This window comes from Colobus angolensis, unplaced genomic scaffold (assembly GCF_000951035.1).
Source record: "Colobus angolensis palliatus isolate OR3802 unplaced genomic scaffold, Cang.pa_1.0 Scaffold99, whole genome shotgun sequence".
Taxonomy (NCBI): domain Eukaryota; kingdom Metazoa; phylum Chordata; class Mammalia; order Primates; family Cercopithecidae; genus Colobus; species Colobus angolensis.
Window position 1 is genome coordinate 4,660,796 of NW_012123931.1, and position 16,309 is coordinate 4,677,104.

The following is a 16,309-nucleotide window of genomic DNA, read 5'->3' on the forward strand; positions in this document are numbered from 1 at the left end:
GGCATGTCCCACCCAGACCAAAGATGACTTGGAGAAACCAGTGAGGAATCTAAGTTTTTCTATGAGTAATGGGAATCACTGGGGAGTGTTTTAATCATGCATAATCTGAGTAGCAATGCTTAAAAGTCACTCTAGCTCCTCTGTGGAGACTGGACTGTGGCAGGGCAGAGGGGAAGCCAGTTAGGGGCTATTTCAGCCATCCCTGTAAGAGGTGAGGGTGGTGTGGCTTCAAAGGGTGGCAGTAGAGAGGAAGAGAGGGGAGCAGATTCAAAGCTAATTTAGGAGGGAGAATCAACAGGACTTGCTGACGAGTTAGAAGGGGAAAAGGCCCGGTGCAGGAGGCTGAGGCAGGTGGATCATCTGAGGTCAGGAGTTCAAGACCAGCCTGGCAGATATGGTGAAACCCCGTCTCTACTAAAAAATACAAAAAATTAGCCAAGTGTGGCAGTGCGCACCTGTAATCCCAGCTACTTGGGACGCTGAGGCAGGAGAATTGCTTGAACCCGGGAGGTGGAGGTTGCAGTGAGCTGAGATCACGCCACTACTGCACTCTATCCTCGGCAACAGAGCAAGACCCCATCTCAAAAAAAAAAAAAAAAAAAAGGACAAAGGAGGAGGGGGAGGAAGCGGGGGAAGAGGGGGAGCATGGAGAGGAGGAGGAAAGCTGGAACAGGCATCCCAGCTGTCCAGAGTCAACTCCACTTCCAGAGACAGGGCCAGGTCATGTCCAGAGCCAGAGCCTCCAGCAAAAAGCCCCTGGGCAGGGTCCTTGATCCCATCCCTGCCCTCTATCCTGTGGAGTTACCCCGCAGCCTCCCCACCCAGTCACCTCTGTCTTCATATTAGCTCTTCTTCTAGAGCCCTGGATAGTTAGGCAGGGGTCCTGATAGCCTTTCTTTTGGGGAAGCGAGCCCCCCACCCTGGCACTACCATTCTTGGGTAATGGTTAGATTGTGTGCTTCGAGCACTAGCAAAACAGGCACACTCAAAATGTGTGAAGATCAGCCTTGAAACAACGCCAATTGAATACAGCACTCGTTAAAGGTTTCCTGCATTTAGAAAAATAACATTGACTTTATGGTTATTATTTTTATTGTGGATCATACTCAGTATCATAATCTTCGCAGTACCTAGAGATCTCTAAAGTTTTTGTTTTTTTTTTGAGACGGAGTCTTGCTCTGTCGCCCAGGCTGGAGTGCAGTGGCGCCATCTTGGCTCACTGCAAGCTCCGCCTCCTGGGTTCACGCCATTCTCCTGCCTCAGCCTCCTGAGTAGCTGGGACTACAGGCACCCGCCACCGCGCCCAGCTAATTTTTTTGTATTTTTAGTAGAGACGGGGTTTCGCGGTGGTCTCGATCTCCTGACCTCGTGATCCGCCCGCCTCCGCCTTCCAAAGTGCTGGGATTACAGGCGTGAGCCACCGCACCCGGCTGAGATCTCTAAAGTTCTTAAGCCAGCCTTGGATCTCTTGCTGAAACCCCTGGTGCCCCAGGCCAGTTCTCATGCCCTGTCAGTCGGACCAGAGTGTCCCTTGGAGGGGACATTTGGGGGAATGAAACCTGGTAAGTCACCCAGACAAAACCCTTTCTTGCTCTAGAGGAATCAGAGCAGCCATGGGTAGAGACAGGCACCACTTCTTTACGGCCACAAGATGGCGCCAGACATTCAGTTTCGTCTTCCCCACAGAGGACGCTGTCTCAGAGCAGAGATGCTGAAGAGAATTTGAAATGCGGTCAGGATATTATTAAAATAGCTATTATTATTGAGTGCACTGTGTGGGGAGAGTCACATCGTTTATTCTACACAGTTATTGGGCACCTACTATGCAGCAGCCGCCCTGGCCCTGGGATGGACCCTGCTCTTTGAACAGGGAGGAAGCAAGAAAATGCCAGGTGGGGGCGAATCTAGGCAGAATAATGCAGGGAGGCCAGGGATCGGGAGGGAGGAGCGGCAGTGTGCTATTTTATACAAGGGAGCCAGGAGAGCCTTGAGAGGAGGTGACACTAAGCAAAGACCTCAACAAAATATGGGATCCAGTCATACAGACGTTTAGGGGCAGAAAGTTCCAGGCAGAGGAAAAAGCGAGTGGAAAGGTCCTGGGAGGGGGCACACACAGTGTATTCAAGAAACAACACGATCACATTTAGCACTCATGTTCCCATTTTACAGACAAGGAAATGGAGGCTAAGAACAGTAAAGTGAGTTGCCTACTGGATCCCACAGGTAGAAGTAAGGTATGGCCCTGCTAGCCAGAGCTGGCTTGGCAGGACCCCTGATAGGCGTGGGCACCCCCTCCCCAACTGCCACAATCACTGTCCCTCCCCTCCAGTCCCCATGCTGCTACCCTCACCTGCGAGGCAGAACCACAGTGCTCCCAGGGCTGCACCCACGTGCACACCCATGCCAGGGCTGCCCCGCCGATGCAGCATCTTCCTGTGAGGCAGCTGACAGCTGGGCTCCCCGTGGTGGAAGGCTGCCCCTGCCTGGGAGGAAGAGGATGCAAGGCCTTTGTCTCCAAAGGTTCTCCCCAGACCGTCTCTCGCCTCATCTCTCCTGGACCAGAGTGGGGAAGGCTGCAACTGCCCACTGGGAGGTCTTCGTTCCCATACCCCACAGGGCCCCCTGCTGAGATGCTTGGCAGGGAGTCCCTGGGGAGGCTTGACAGGGAAGATGGGGCAGGGGGCAGCTGGGATCCACCCTTTCAGCTAAGATGTATCCAGATATAAGGAAGAAGAGGCAAGGCAGCAGGTGAAGGCAAGGTTGGCTTGCTCTGGGGCTAGGATGTGTGCAGATTAATTTGGCAGTAGCTGGTAGGGCAGAGCAGGAGCTCCTGTCGGGGCCAGACTTAGAGATGGGCTGACAGGTGTGAACTGTATCCTAAAGGCAGCTGGGAGCCACTGAAGCTTCCTGAATAAGGGAAATACATGGTCAGAGCTGAGCTTCATGAAAATTAATCTCATAGCACCTCCACCCCACATCTGATGCGAGGGTGTGTTTCAGCCAGATCAAGCAGGGCTTTGAGAGACTAGTGAGGAATTTAGTTTTTTCTATGAGTAATGGGAATCACTGGGGAGCGTTTTAATCACGCATAATCTAGGTAACAATGCTTAAAACTCACTCTAGCTCCTCGGCACAGACTGGATTGTATCAGGGCAAGGGACAGGCCAGTTAAGAGGCTATTTCAGGCTGAGTGTGTTGGCTTATGCCTGTAATCCCAGCACTTTGGGAGGCTGAGGCAGGCGGATCACTTGAAGTCAGGAGTTTGTGACCAGTCTGAACATGGTGAAACCCCATCTCTACTAAAAATACAAATAATTAGCTGGGTATGGTGGTGGGCACCTGTAATCCCAGCTGTTTGGGAGGGTGAGGCAGGAGAATCGCTTGAACCCAGGAGGCAGAGGTTGCAGTGAGCCGAGATTACGCCACTGCACTCCAGACTGGGTGACAGAGCGAGAGTCAATCTCAAAAAATAAAAATAAAAAAAAGAGGCTATTACAGCCATCCCTGTAGGAAGGGATAGTAGTGGAATAAATGAGGGGGCAGACAGAAGAGACAAAGCATGTCTGGGTAAAAGTGACAGCATTTGAGGACTTGGGTAGAGAGAAAGAGCAGCCAGGCTGGCTGTGGTTTCGAGTCTCAGTGACAGGGTGGAGCATTCACTGAGGCAGAGAAAATGGAAGGGTTCAGTATAGCTTGTGTGAAGTCAGCAGTATTTGCAAAGAAGCTTCTAGGACAGAGTTTTAGGAGGCGACTAGGTGTATGAGTGTGGGAATGCAGAGAGAGAACATTTGATAGCTTAATATATCTATATTGAGTGACCAAGACAGATCAGAAGTGGAAGAGGCGAGGAATGGGGATGACCCCAAGGCTGGAGTCAGGACTGAGTAAGAGGCAGGTCTGTGGCTGCAGGTCAGGCCTGAGCTAGGGATGGGAAGAGCGGACATCCCTAAGTCCAGCCCTGCTCCCAATCCCAGCCACCCTCCAGGCTGCACACACCTCTTCCCTGAGTCTGACAGCTGCTGCCTAAACATTCGTGCCGTGTCCTGATCAAGCCACATCTATGTCAACCAACATTGATCAACAAGAATAGAAATGATTTCACGTCCTCCTAACACCCTGGGAGATAGGCTGTACCACTTGGTCCTATTTTTGCAGGACTTTAAAAAATCAAAGCCCATGGCCGGGTGTGGTGGCTCACGCCTGTAATCCCAGCGCTTTGGGAGGCTGAGGTGGGCGGATCACGAGGTCAGGAGTTTGACACCAACCTGACCAACAGGGTGAAACCTCATGTCTACTAAAAATATAAAAATTAGCTGGGCGTGGTGGCGTAGGCCTGTAATCCCAGCTACTCAGGAGGCTGAGGCAAAAGAACTGCTTGAACCCAGGAGGCAGAGGTTGTACTGAGCGGAGATCGCACCACTGCACTCTAGCCTGGCAATAGAGCAAGACTCCATCTCAAAAAAAAAAAAAAAAAAATTAAAGCCCAGATAAGTGACTTTGTTAATGTCAAATAATTTGCCAGTCAGCACAGCTGAAAAGAGTCCAATTCTGCTACACCTTTCCGCCCTTCCGCAGAGCAAACCTCATTAACAGCTGCTAGCCTCAATTCCATCCCAGGCGCCCAGGCTCAATCCTTCCAGTCCCAGCCAGGCACACCCGCCCCCCACCACCCTCCACTCCTACACACACACACCCCCAGCAGCTGGGCCGAGGGAGTCCCTCAGCCAAACCATGTGCATCCTGGCCAGCCCCCCTTCTCTCCCAGCTGTCTACAGTGGGGAAGCCCTGAGCAGCCACTTCCTTTCCAGACGCTTCTGGCCTCAAAGCCTTGCCGCCTGCTGAGTCAGCAGTCTTCCCGGGCTCCATTCATAAAGCACCTTTGGCAGGCACCACATCCTGCCCTACAAGGGCCACCCTGAGGCCCACAGGAAGATCCAGCAGGCAGCTGCCTGCACAACCTGCCCACCCCCTGCGGGAAACACCAGGGCTAAGGATGAATGGACGCCCAGATTCCACATCTCCCTTCCTCTCTTTACCCCCAGACAGAACCAAGGCCTGTGGGTTCTTCCTGGGCCACCTCCCTCACTCTCCACACTGCTTCTCAAGCTTCCATCTCCCACCCTGACCCAGCACCCTCCTCACTGGCCCTGCTTGCTCCTCTCTTTCCCTGCCAGCCCCATTCTCTAAGGTGCCTTCTCTTAGGACCTAAGACAGGAATCTGCTCATGTCCCTCCCCTCTCAAGAACCTCCCATGGCTCCCCATTCACTATAGAAGTCAGACCCCATTCATCTGCCTGGCATTCAAGACCCTTCATATAACTGTCTCCTTCATATATCAGGCTAATTCCTGCTACTCTGGGCAGGTGCAGGGAGCAGAGGGCACCTCCCCTGATCAGACCTACCCAGGCTCTCCCAGGGCCGAGCTGCCCTTCCCTCCAGAGGGAAGATGAGGAACTTCCAGGGCTGGGCCTGGGACTTGCTCCCTCATATTCCTTTCCTAGACTCTGGATCCTGGAAACCTGCCCTGGAGAGAAGGAGTTTGACAGCCCAGAAGCAAAGAGACCAGAGGAGTCCATGGCACCCAGAGACCCCTACCCTGACAGCTGGGCCTGAAGGAGCTGAAGAGAGGAGACAAAGACAGAGCTCAGAAAGGAAGTGATCCTGGGTAGTGGGAGAGGGGCCTGGGAACACAGAGCTGGGCATCCCAGAACCCAGAGCCACGTGCAGCCACGCAGGCCTCATGCTGCCTGTGTACCCCATCCCCACAACAATGTTTTCCACAAAGGGGAATCCCATCCCCAGCCAGGACCTGCCCTGGAGTCAGCATGTGCCACTCCTCCACGTGAGTCACCCGCCAGCACCCACTCCTGCTCCTCCTCCTTCCTGCTCTATACCAAAACCACAGAGCACCTTGGCCTTTACAGAGCAGCAGGAGTGAGCGCTCAGGCTGTCCTCCGCCTAAGGTACAGCAAGGGCATCCAACCCTGCAGAAGCAGGGCCATAGGGAGGCTCCCAAGAGATGACCCAAGATGTGCCCTCAGAAAGCTACAACAACAAATCCAGACTGCACCTGGGCTCGGGGCCAAAATGCCGTGGGCCTGGGGATGCCCAAGAGGGTCTCCTTGCCCCCACCATCATCACCCACATCACTCCACTTCCTCCTAACCTCCTACTTCCTCCCAGTCCCCACAGGGGCTCCTTGGGCAATGCTTCCCACAAAGACGACAAAAAGGGTCAGAGAGACACAGAGTTCTGAAAATGTCAGACAAGTCCCTGGATCCAGCTATACCTGAAGCAAGCTGTAGACCTAGACTGCCCAGATATTTGAGCCTACCATTTTTTTCCTTAAACCAGTTTGAGCTAAGTTTCTATTGTCTGCAACTGAAGGAGTCCTTGAATCTACATGCATTCATATCTTTAGTAATTCATTTCTCTACTTACGGAGTTCCTGGTAGGGAAGTCCTAGTGGCAGAGATGACTAAGCTACGCATCTGTCCTCAAGGAGCAGATTCTAATAGGGAAGAGGGACATGTGGGTAGATCACTGCAGTTCGGTATAGTATACTATTTATGATATAGTCAGGGTGACTTGGAGGCACCTCAAAGGCATAACCCCAAAGGCGATCCCTGAAAAGTCATGAGCAGCTCCCCAGGTAGCCACAGTGGGAAAGGTAGCCTTTTCCTGAACTCCAGAGACCCATCCTCCTGACACTGCCTGTCTGCCTCTCAGCCAGATCTCCTTGGAATTCTAGAAAATGAGCCCAGAGTTTGGGGTTCTGGTCCCAGCTCTGACACTTTGTTATGCAATCTTAACTAGGCGACTTCTCTTCTCTGAGCTCAGTGTTCCTACCTATAAAAGAAAAGCTTTGTGGATTCTGGTGGAACTTTATCAGTATTTGACGCTTTCAGGGACTATATCCTTAAGGTTTAGCCAATTCACAGCCACGCAGTTCACACTCAAAATGCACAAAGTGGCTGTGGCAGAAATTGCTAGTTGTTGTCGACTTACACCCATTTTCTCCCTTTTATTTTTAAGAGACAGGGTCCCGCTCTGTCACCCAGGCTAGAGCGGTACCATCATAGTTCAGTGGTGCAATCAGAACCCACTGCACCCTTGAACTCCCGGGCTCAAGTGATCCTCCTGCCTCAGCCTCCCAAGCAGCAGGGACTACAGGTGCTGCCACCACACCCAGCTCTCCCCGTCTTCCATAGCATTTTTAGTTAGGCACAGGGCCACTCAGCTAACGACTGCAGATCCCAGCCTTACTTGCAGCTGAGTGTGGCCATGTAATATGTACACTGGTGTGTGCAACTTCTGGATCATGCCCTTAAAGAGAGAAGCACGCCCTCCCCTCCCTTTCCCCTCCCCCTTCCCACTGGCTGGAACACAGATTGGTGTGTGTGGCGATCGTACTGCCAAAGGCAATACCCTGAGGACGGCAGTGCAGCAGGCAGAAGAACCCTGAGGGACTGTAGTGTCAGCCCTGGATATACCCATATGGTCACATGGATGAGAAATAAACATCTCTTCCAGCATAAGTCACTGCTATTTTGAGTCTTTCTTATAGCATCTGAACAACGAAGGAGCCATCCCACCCTTGCTTTCTCCTTCTCTTCCCCCTCTCCCTACCCCATGAGCATTGCCACTGCTCAGAGCCACAAAAGGAAACCACATCTAAAATAGGTATCCCAGAACCCAGAGCCACGTGCAGTCAAAACACAAACAGGAGACTATCTCATCAGAGTCACTGAGTGATGCATGAGCCCAGCTTTGGACAAATGTCAAGGACAGAAGTGACCAGGCTTGGGGACTATTTGTATTGAGGGACGGGCTGGAGGTGTGAAGGGGGCACTGAAGGCTTGAGCAATGGGCAAACATGGACACCCATAACAAGATGGGGAGACCTGGAAATGAAGCATGTGGAGGGGGAAGATCAGCTCCTACTGAGCTCGAGCTGTGGATCATCCACACCAAAATGTCCTACAGACTCCCAGACACACCCAGCTGCAGCTCAGAACAGAAGGACAGGGCAGTCATTCATGCAATGGTGGTGACAGAGCCAAAGGTGGGGTCACTGAGGAGATGATGCCATGAGAACAAGTTCTGGGGAAACGGCAGAAATTAATGGTCAAGTATCAGAACAGGGCACCTTTCTCTGCACCCCCCCCCCCGCCTCCCCACATACACACAATCTGTTTGCCTTCCCCTGTGATGGGCACCCATGGCCTCCATGGGCTATCCACTTGTTTTTGGACAGAGTTCATCGATGAGAAGCTCTACCTTACACTGAGCCCAAATTTATCTGCCAATACAGCCCACAACAGTCCTCATCTGACCCCTTGGACCACACAGAACAAGTTTGCCCCCTTCCTTATCGCAGCCCTGCACGTATTTGATCTTCCTTGACGAAGTCACCATTGAGCAGCCATGTCACACTATTCACCAAAATATCCCAAAATAACAGACTATCAAATCTGCAGCCAACCATGAGAAGTCACTCACACTCATTGCTGCTAATCCACACCTCTGCCAACCTCTTCTGATGGAGTTGAGAATGGGGTGGAGCTTTATATGATATTTCATTTGTTACTATTCCATTTCACCCAGTTAAACTGAGTCCATTCCTCCAACTGCCACAACATTTTTTTCACTGTCGTAAAATATATGTAACATGAAGTTGGCCATTTTATCCAGGTTTAAGTGTGTAAGTCGGCAGCATTAACTATATTTACAAAGCTGTGTAGCCCTGTCGTGATCTTTTGAAGTACTCTTTTGACCGTTCCTGGTGCATAGACAATGCTCGATAATTTGTTGGTGGATTAAAAAAAGAATGAATGAATATCATCTGAAAAGGTTACTCTCCTCTGTTTGTGTTTGGGTGTCATCAAGGTCCTCAGAGAGAGGACAGGAATAGGAAAGCCCACAGCACCATCTGTCCCTGGATCAATGTCCACCCACCATTCAGTACACTGGGGTGAGGAGTGTGCCTACCTGTGCTGCTACCCAGCTTCCATCCCCAGGGCTGTCATGAGAAGCTTCACTGCGGCCAGGTGCGGTGGCTCCACGCCTGTAATCCCAGCACTTTGGGAGGCCGAGACAGGCGGATAACGAGGTCAACAGATCGAGACCATCCTGGCTAACACAGTGAAACCTCGTCTCTACTAAAAATACAAAAAAATTAGCCAGGTGTGGTGGCTAGCTATTCGGGAGGCTGAGGCAGGAGAATGGTGTGAACCCAGGAGGCGGAGGTTGCAGTGAGCCGAGATCGCGCCATTGCACTCCAGCCTGGATGACACAGCGAGACTCCGTCTCAAAAAAAAAACCTGCTTCTGGCTGCGGACCAATAAAATGGAGAAGAAAAAGAAAAGAAGTGCATTTGCAAAACCCCAGTGAAGCCATGCAAGTGCCTACTAGTGGGCTCTTCTTCAAGCGCTCACTTGCTCATTGGTTCCAGAAGAGGAGATGTCCACAGCATATCCTGGGAAGATGGGACTCCAGGAGAGGCTGAGACTCGGGAGAGAAAGCAAGGGAGGTAGTGAGGGAGGTAGATGACGACTCTGGATTGAATCTGTCTGTGTACAGCAGGAAACTGTGGAATACTGTGACCCACATCTCCAACCCTCTTCTACCCTAGACTGGCCTGAAATATCCCTGACAGCTTCTCAAAGATACTATCTCCAAGTTTACCCTATACCAGGACAGGCAATCCCAGGAGCAAGACAAATCCAATTAAAACAGATGAGCACCTCCCTACTTGGCCTAAACTTCAATTCCTTCTTAGCATCTTCTGCTCCTTGTTTCCTTGACAAAGAGGCAAATTCAATGCTGAGCAGATTATCTGTCTTTGGTAGCTAGTCTTAACAGTTATTTCGCTCCATGTCCTTTATTCTACAGTGCCCTTCTCTTGGTCTATGCTGGCCCCTTCTGGTAGCAAGGCTCCACACTCCTGCAGGGAGCCCAGTCCATGCTGTACTGGTGGAGCTGTCCTCCCAGCTAAGGGCCTGGGCATGTTACAAGACCTGGCTCATTGTAACCTGCCCCTATTCAGTGATTAGTTGGAGAATGAGCTGTAAGCCAAGCCACACCCAGTCAGAGACTTCCCCAGAGCCTTGCTGCAGCAGCCATCAAAAAAGTCTCTTTCTTGCTGAGATTGCTAAGAAGGATATGGTCTGGGACTGTTGGCAATAAATCTATCTGCTACCAACAATCTAAAGAATTGATCCAAACAAATGAACAGAGGCAGAGATGGAAGCCAGAAGGATACAGAGCCCTAAAACCATCATTTAAGCCCTGAAGCAAGCTGCACACATAGACTGCCTAGGTACTTGAACCAGTCTTTTTTTTTTTTTTCTTAAATGTGCTTGAGCTAGTTTTCTATTATCTGTAACTGAAGGACTCCTCAAATATGTCTGCTACATCTTCGCTATCTCCGTTTCTCTCCACCCCTGCTTCTCTTCCTGGTCTTCTAAGTCACCATCATCTCTTGCCTGGATAACTATAAAAGCCTCTTCACCAGTCTGTTTACCTTTTCTAGTTCCCCCACCCAATTCTGTTCTCCAATCTATACTCTATACAACAGCCAGAATAATTGCTATTAATATAAAAACGTAAGTCATATTATGTCAGTGCCTTCAATAGTTAGTCCTAGGGCTGTTCACTTTCTTTGTGATAAGATCTCAGCTCCTCCATAGCCTACAGAGCCCCATCTGCCCTGGCCCTGCCCACTTGCCCAGCCTCACCTCTTTCTACTTGCCCCTTACCACAGTGGGCTGCTTCCAGTTTCTACAACATAGGACTCCCTTTCCTGCCTCACAGAGTTGCTGCAAACACAGTTCCTTCTTCCTAGATGACGTGGGTGCTATGATTTGAATGTCTCCTTTAAAACTCATGTTGAAATTTAATTGCCACTGTAACAGTATTAAGAGGTGGGGCCTGTAAGAAGTGAAGAGATTAATGCTGTTATCACAGGAAAAGTGGGTTCCTGATAAAAGAATAAGTGCTGCCCCCATACTGTCCTGCACGCTCACATGCCCTTCCACAATAGGATAATGCAGCAAGAAGGCCCTCACCAGATGCCAGCACCATGCTCTTGGACTTCCCAGTCTCCAGAACTACAAGTCAAATAAACATTTTTTCTTTATGTATTACCCAGGCTATGGTATTCTGTTATAGCAGTAAAACATGGACAAAGATAAAAGGTAACACCTCCATATTCTGAGGGTCACCTTGACAGAAAAGCCAGGTAAGAGATCTGCCACTCTAAGGAGCCTGTTACTCATTGCACACAGTCTGTTTTCTTCATGATATACAGGAACCTCCCTAAGAAGGAACCACATCTGCTTTATTTAACTATTGCATCCTTAATTCTAGCAATGGCTTGGCATATAATGGGTTCTCAATGCACTACTCAATGAGTGAATGAATGCATGTGTGTTTAGACAGAGAGATGGATGGATATATGGATGGATGGACGTTTGTATATGGGGAAAGGATTTGGATGCCTGAGAGTGAATGCAACTCTGACGTGTGGGAATAAGGGTGAGAGTTTGCTACTGTTTTCTACTTGATACACTTCTCTGTTTTTAACTATAGATATGTAAATTCTTGTGGAAATTAACAAAAGAAAAAAGGAAAACAGCAACAAGAGAGATATACTGGAATTTAGACCAGGCTCTATCACTCACTTGCCAGGCTTCCTAGGGCAAACCCCCTTGCCTTTCTGGATCTTCATCTCATCAATCATCAAAGGGCCCTGACCACCATCCCATGCTGTGACCATATCACATGCTGGGCTGGTGTAATTGCAAGAAGCTTCATGGAAGAAGTTAGCACTAGTGTTTAGGAAGATGACTTTGGAGTTGGAGAGACAGGTTGAAATCCAGACTCTGTCACTTCCTACTAATGAAACTTTATGAAAATATCCTCTCTGGGCCTCAGTTTGCTCATCTGTAAAATGGGGATTATAAACCTTACCCTCATAGGATGATTATAGGACTCAATGAGGAAAATTATCAAAACTGACTTAGTTAATACTAGGTGCTCTATAAATGGGCAGCAGCCTCAGAAAAGAGATGGGAGGGTCCCTAGAGTTCCCTGGCAACAGCCTCCCTGTTTGCTTTCCTTTTTCCTGATAATCTGAGTCAGTTTGGGCTTTTTGTGTTCAAGGATGTCCACTGAGCACCACTCCCCAGTCCCGTGATCCCATCCAACAGCAGGAATCAGTTCTTCCTCTCCAAGTGATTTCTGTGTGAGTCAGGACAGTAGTATGTCATCAGGGCTGGCCAGCAAAGCAGGGCTAAGGTCTCCCTGGAACTAGAAGCATGTGCTGGGGCTGCAAAACTGACCTATACATGCATGTGGAAATGTGTATACACACACACACACACATACACACGCACTGTAGGCACAGAGCCCTGAAAAAAGTGAAAGCTACATTGCGCCCAGAGGAGGTCCAGTCAAAAGAAGGGATGACAACAAGGGGAACAGGGAGAGGAAGGAAAGGGATGAGAGCACACAAGACCACATCAGAAGGCAGACACTGGCAGGCCCAGAGCACACACATCTGCATTCACTCAATATCTGCTGAGTCCTGCTAGGTGCCCACCTAAACATACCCAGAAATCCTGTCCTTTCCCAAAACCTTTCCAGACTGCACTCACGGAAGGGAGCATTTTCTCCAGATGTGATCTGCCTAAATGCCTCCTTCCCTCCAAATTCCTTTCGTTTCTACCCTGAAAGAGGCTCAGTCTAGCAGAACAACTCTGCCAACCCCTCTCCATCTAAGCGCCAGACCCCTCTGGGAGTGTAGCAGTCTCCACCAGACCTCAGAGCTAGAAGGCCTCTTATGGTACATCTGGTCCAGTGCCTATCTCCAGGCCCATTGTACAGATGGAAATCTGAACCCAGAGAGTGGTGGCCAGCTGCCCAAGGACCCACACTCAATCATCAGCCACCAGCAGAGGTTACTAGGAGCCAGCTGACCCTCCTCTCTTCCTCACTTGTTGAATGGAATCATCAGGCTGCCTTGCCTGCCCAGGATACAGCATGAGCTCAGAAGCAGGCAGCCTTGAGTTTAAATCCTGACACTGATGTCTTGCTGAACACATGACCAAGTTTAAAGGTCTCTGGGACCTTACTCCTTCTGTGTCCCCACTTTTCACCTACAGCCCCACCACTGCCCCAGCTCCAAAGTAGCAAATGCACAACTTGACTCCATCTCTGGCTCTGACTCATTCTAGTAGTTCTCGGCCCCTTCCTCTTCGCAGATGCCCGGTCACAGCTCCAAGTACCATAGGCTCCTACCTTTCTGCTGCCATATCCCTTAGCACAGAGCATTCTCACAAGGACACATTCCAAAGTCTCCCACAAGGGAGCCCCAGTTCCTAGGAGCCTGTATTGCCTCTGGGGTAACCTAGGACCCCTGCCTCCCAGAGACAGTATCTCTCCCTGCTCCAAGGCTCTCAGCAAGAAATGCTTCTCACTCCACTTCCTGCAGATTATGCTCCCTATGCCTAGCGAAGGTCAAATTTCCAATGGCATAAGGTGTGTGGAGCAGGCATTCATTCTCTGGACCACAAAGAGAAAGAAAGGAAGAAAGGACGCAGCTGGCTGGGAGCACTGGTCAGAACTGGAGGGTGGAGGAGGGACTACTGGAAGCCCCAGCATGATGAAGGCCAGGGCTCTGGAAGAGAAGAACTCTCAGCAAAAGCCCTGACTATGCTGTGAAGACCACTATCGCTGGGTCACCCAGGTCAGGCATGCCCTTTCTCTGGTTCCCCAGATGAGTCTTCCCTGCCTTACTACGGAGACCCTTGGCACATCTTGCCAGGCTCCAGAAAGAGAGGTAAAATCTGTGCCTACCTCCAGAGCAGCAGAAAAAGCTAGTTCTGGAAGAAGACAACAGCCCAGCTCCACCATTTGCTGGCTGTGTGTCTTTGGGCATGTGACTTGCCCTTTCTGGGCCTCAGTTTCCCCAACTGTACAACGGTGTTAATGATACCCTACCTCATAGGATTACTATGAGGATTACATGAGATAATGTCTATTTAGCTTCCAGTACAACCCTACCCACTCCCAAACCTGAAAACCCAATGCTCTTATCTGGCACACCGCAGGGGCGGCAAAACTGGGGGTGGCAGGCAAGGGTTGCATAACTGTACATGTGGCCCCCTTCCAGGTGTGGGGTCCATTCTGAGCCAACAAGATCAAAGGCAATTTCTCAAAAATCATGTGGACCAGTCCTCACCCCTCTCCCCATCCCCCAGGCCCTGGGTGTGCCTTCCCCCTTTTGCTGGTGGACTTCCCTACCACTCCTGCCCTGGGGATGTGGGAAAAGGACAATGAGAAGTCGACACCCACTCAGAGGATAAGCTTACATCATCCTCCTTGCCATTTTTCCTCTTTCCCTGACCCTATGACTCAGATCCACAGCTTAACAACCCCCATGTGGTCATAATCTCAGAGGCTGGTTGGATTTGGTCATTATTCTGCACAGACCCCAAACCCTATATGTGCAGCCAAGTACCATCCAGCCACTTGTTCTACAACACTTTCTAGGAGTCTCTTTAGGTGCTGTGGAATTCCAACTCGTGGCTCTCTTATCACACTGCATCTCTGACTCCAAACAGCATTGTCAGGCTCCGTGTCAAACTCAAATCCTACTCCAAAGAATGAAGATGTACTCCTCCAGGGAAGGCCAAAGTTTAAGGATGGAGGAATTCCCACAGGAAGGTTCAGAAGTCAACCTAATAAGGACACAGACATCCCAGAGGACTACTTTGAAAGGACCACACTTCTATAACTGTCCTTTGCATAAATATTAAAGCACCCAACCCAGCTGTCAGGTATCTGAACATGAGACATTCAGCCAGCCTACCATCGGGTAGGAAAATGTACTCACCCAAAATACTCCCACGAAATGAGCCATTTCATACCCTACAGCCCCATAGCCCTCCACCCCGCCCTGCACTCAGATCAGTCCAACCCATCGGACAGGTTTAGACTTTCAGTTCAAGTTTAAACTTCAATTCCCCTCAGCCTCAAGCTGTCTCACCTATTTGCAGGCCCCCACACTACAAGGAAGGCAGCACAGCATCAGATTTCCTTGGGACTTCTGGGAGGCCAGAGGGAACTAGAGGAGGCCACACTAAATAAAGAACTCCCTTAAAGACAAAGCAACTTCATTACTTTCTAATATAGAAACTAACTGCTAAAGACATGCTTATAAGAAAAGGACCTGGGGCTTTAATGAAGAGATGAGACTCATTTACAATTATCCACATCCAATTTGAAGGTAAATCGTTTTTCTAAATTAAGACAAATAACAGCCCCCCCACCCCGCCACACACACACACAATCTTTTTTGCTTTACTATTTGCTTAATGTTTTCCCTCAGTGATAGATCCCACATCTGAGTCATTCATCACGCTTTTCTCATTAGGGCAGGTTTGGCTTAGAAATAGATCCCCTGCCTTAGGCTGCCAAACTTGCCAATTCGCTAGCTAAACGGTCGCAGGGAGGGCCCTGGGCGCTGGGATTCAATCCCCTCCCTTCTAGTGTGCCCCCACTCGGGGTCCCCACCTCCCTCCACAGTCGCCCGCATCTCCTCTCCATCCCACCTCACCCCCCACCTCCCTGAGGCTTCCCAAGCCCAAACTGCCCATCCCAGTTCCCTCCCCACCCCCAACACCTACTCACCCCGTGGCCCCTGCCAGCCGTCTCTACCTGTCCTTCCCGGAATCTAACCCCTCATGCTGCCCACGGCTGCCTGTAGACGTGCACCAGTCGCCCACACCTTCGCCCTGCTGGGCCCCGCAGAGTGGACCCGCCTAACCACTCGCCCTCCCTCCCCGCCGCTCCCCTCCCGGAGCTGGGCGTTTTCCTCCGCAGGACCCGAGAGACCCCGCTAACCTCCGAGCCCCGGCCGGCGGCTTCGTTAAGCTTCAACACCGGACAGATCTGCCCCCATGCCCGTTCCAGACCCGGGGCCTCCAAAAGCGCATTCACCCACCCGGCCCGGTCCGCAGCTTCCGGGGTCGGCAGGTCCGACGGCGCCCGGGCCCCTCTCTGGCCGAGGGAAGTGGGGCGGGAGAGGATCCAGGCGCCCCCAGCTCTCCGCGGGCCCCACAGCCCAGGACAGGAGCGGCGCCCGCGGTTCCCCAGACTCCTGTGCGCGGGGGACCGCCCGGACCCTGGAGAGGTCAGGTGAGCCGGAGCCCGGAGGGAAGACGCCCCCGCTCAGCTCCTGCAGCCCAGCGCGGGAACTTGCGGACCTCCGCAGGCTCTGGGCCCGGCCCGCAGCAGACAAAGG

At 51.0% G+C, this 16,309-nt stretch overlaps 1 protein-coding gene across 1 annotated transcript in view; it reads right to left on the reverse strand.

The window, feature by feature from the left end:
* CD276 (CD276 molecule) overlaps positions 1 to 16,302 on the reverse strand; it is a 29,198-nt gene extending 12,896 nt beyond the window's left edge. The window contains exons 1-2 of the mRNA XM_011932962.1: positions 16,010 to 16,302; positions 2,351 to 2,483 (exon numbers count right to left, since the gene is read on the reverse strand). Coding sequence (XP_011788352.1) covers positions 2,351 to 2,429 — 79 coding nt within the window. The 5' untranslated portion in view covers positions 2,430 to 2,483; positions 16,010 to 16,302. The remainder of the gene's footprint in view (positions 1 to 2,350; positions 2,484 to 16,009) is intronic.
* Between the last annotated feature and the right edge of the window lie 7 nt (positions 16,303 to 16,309).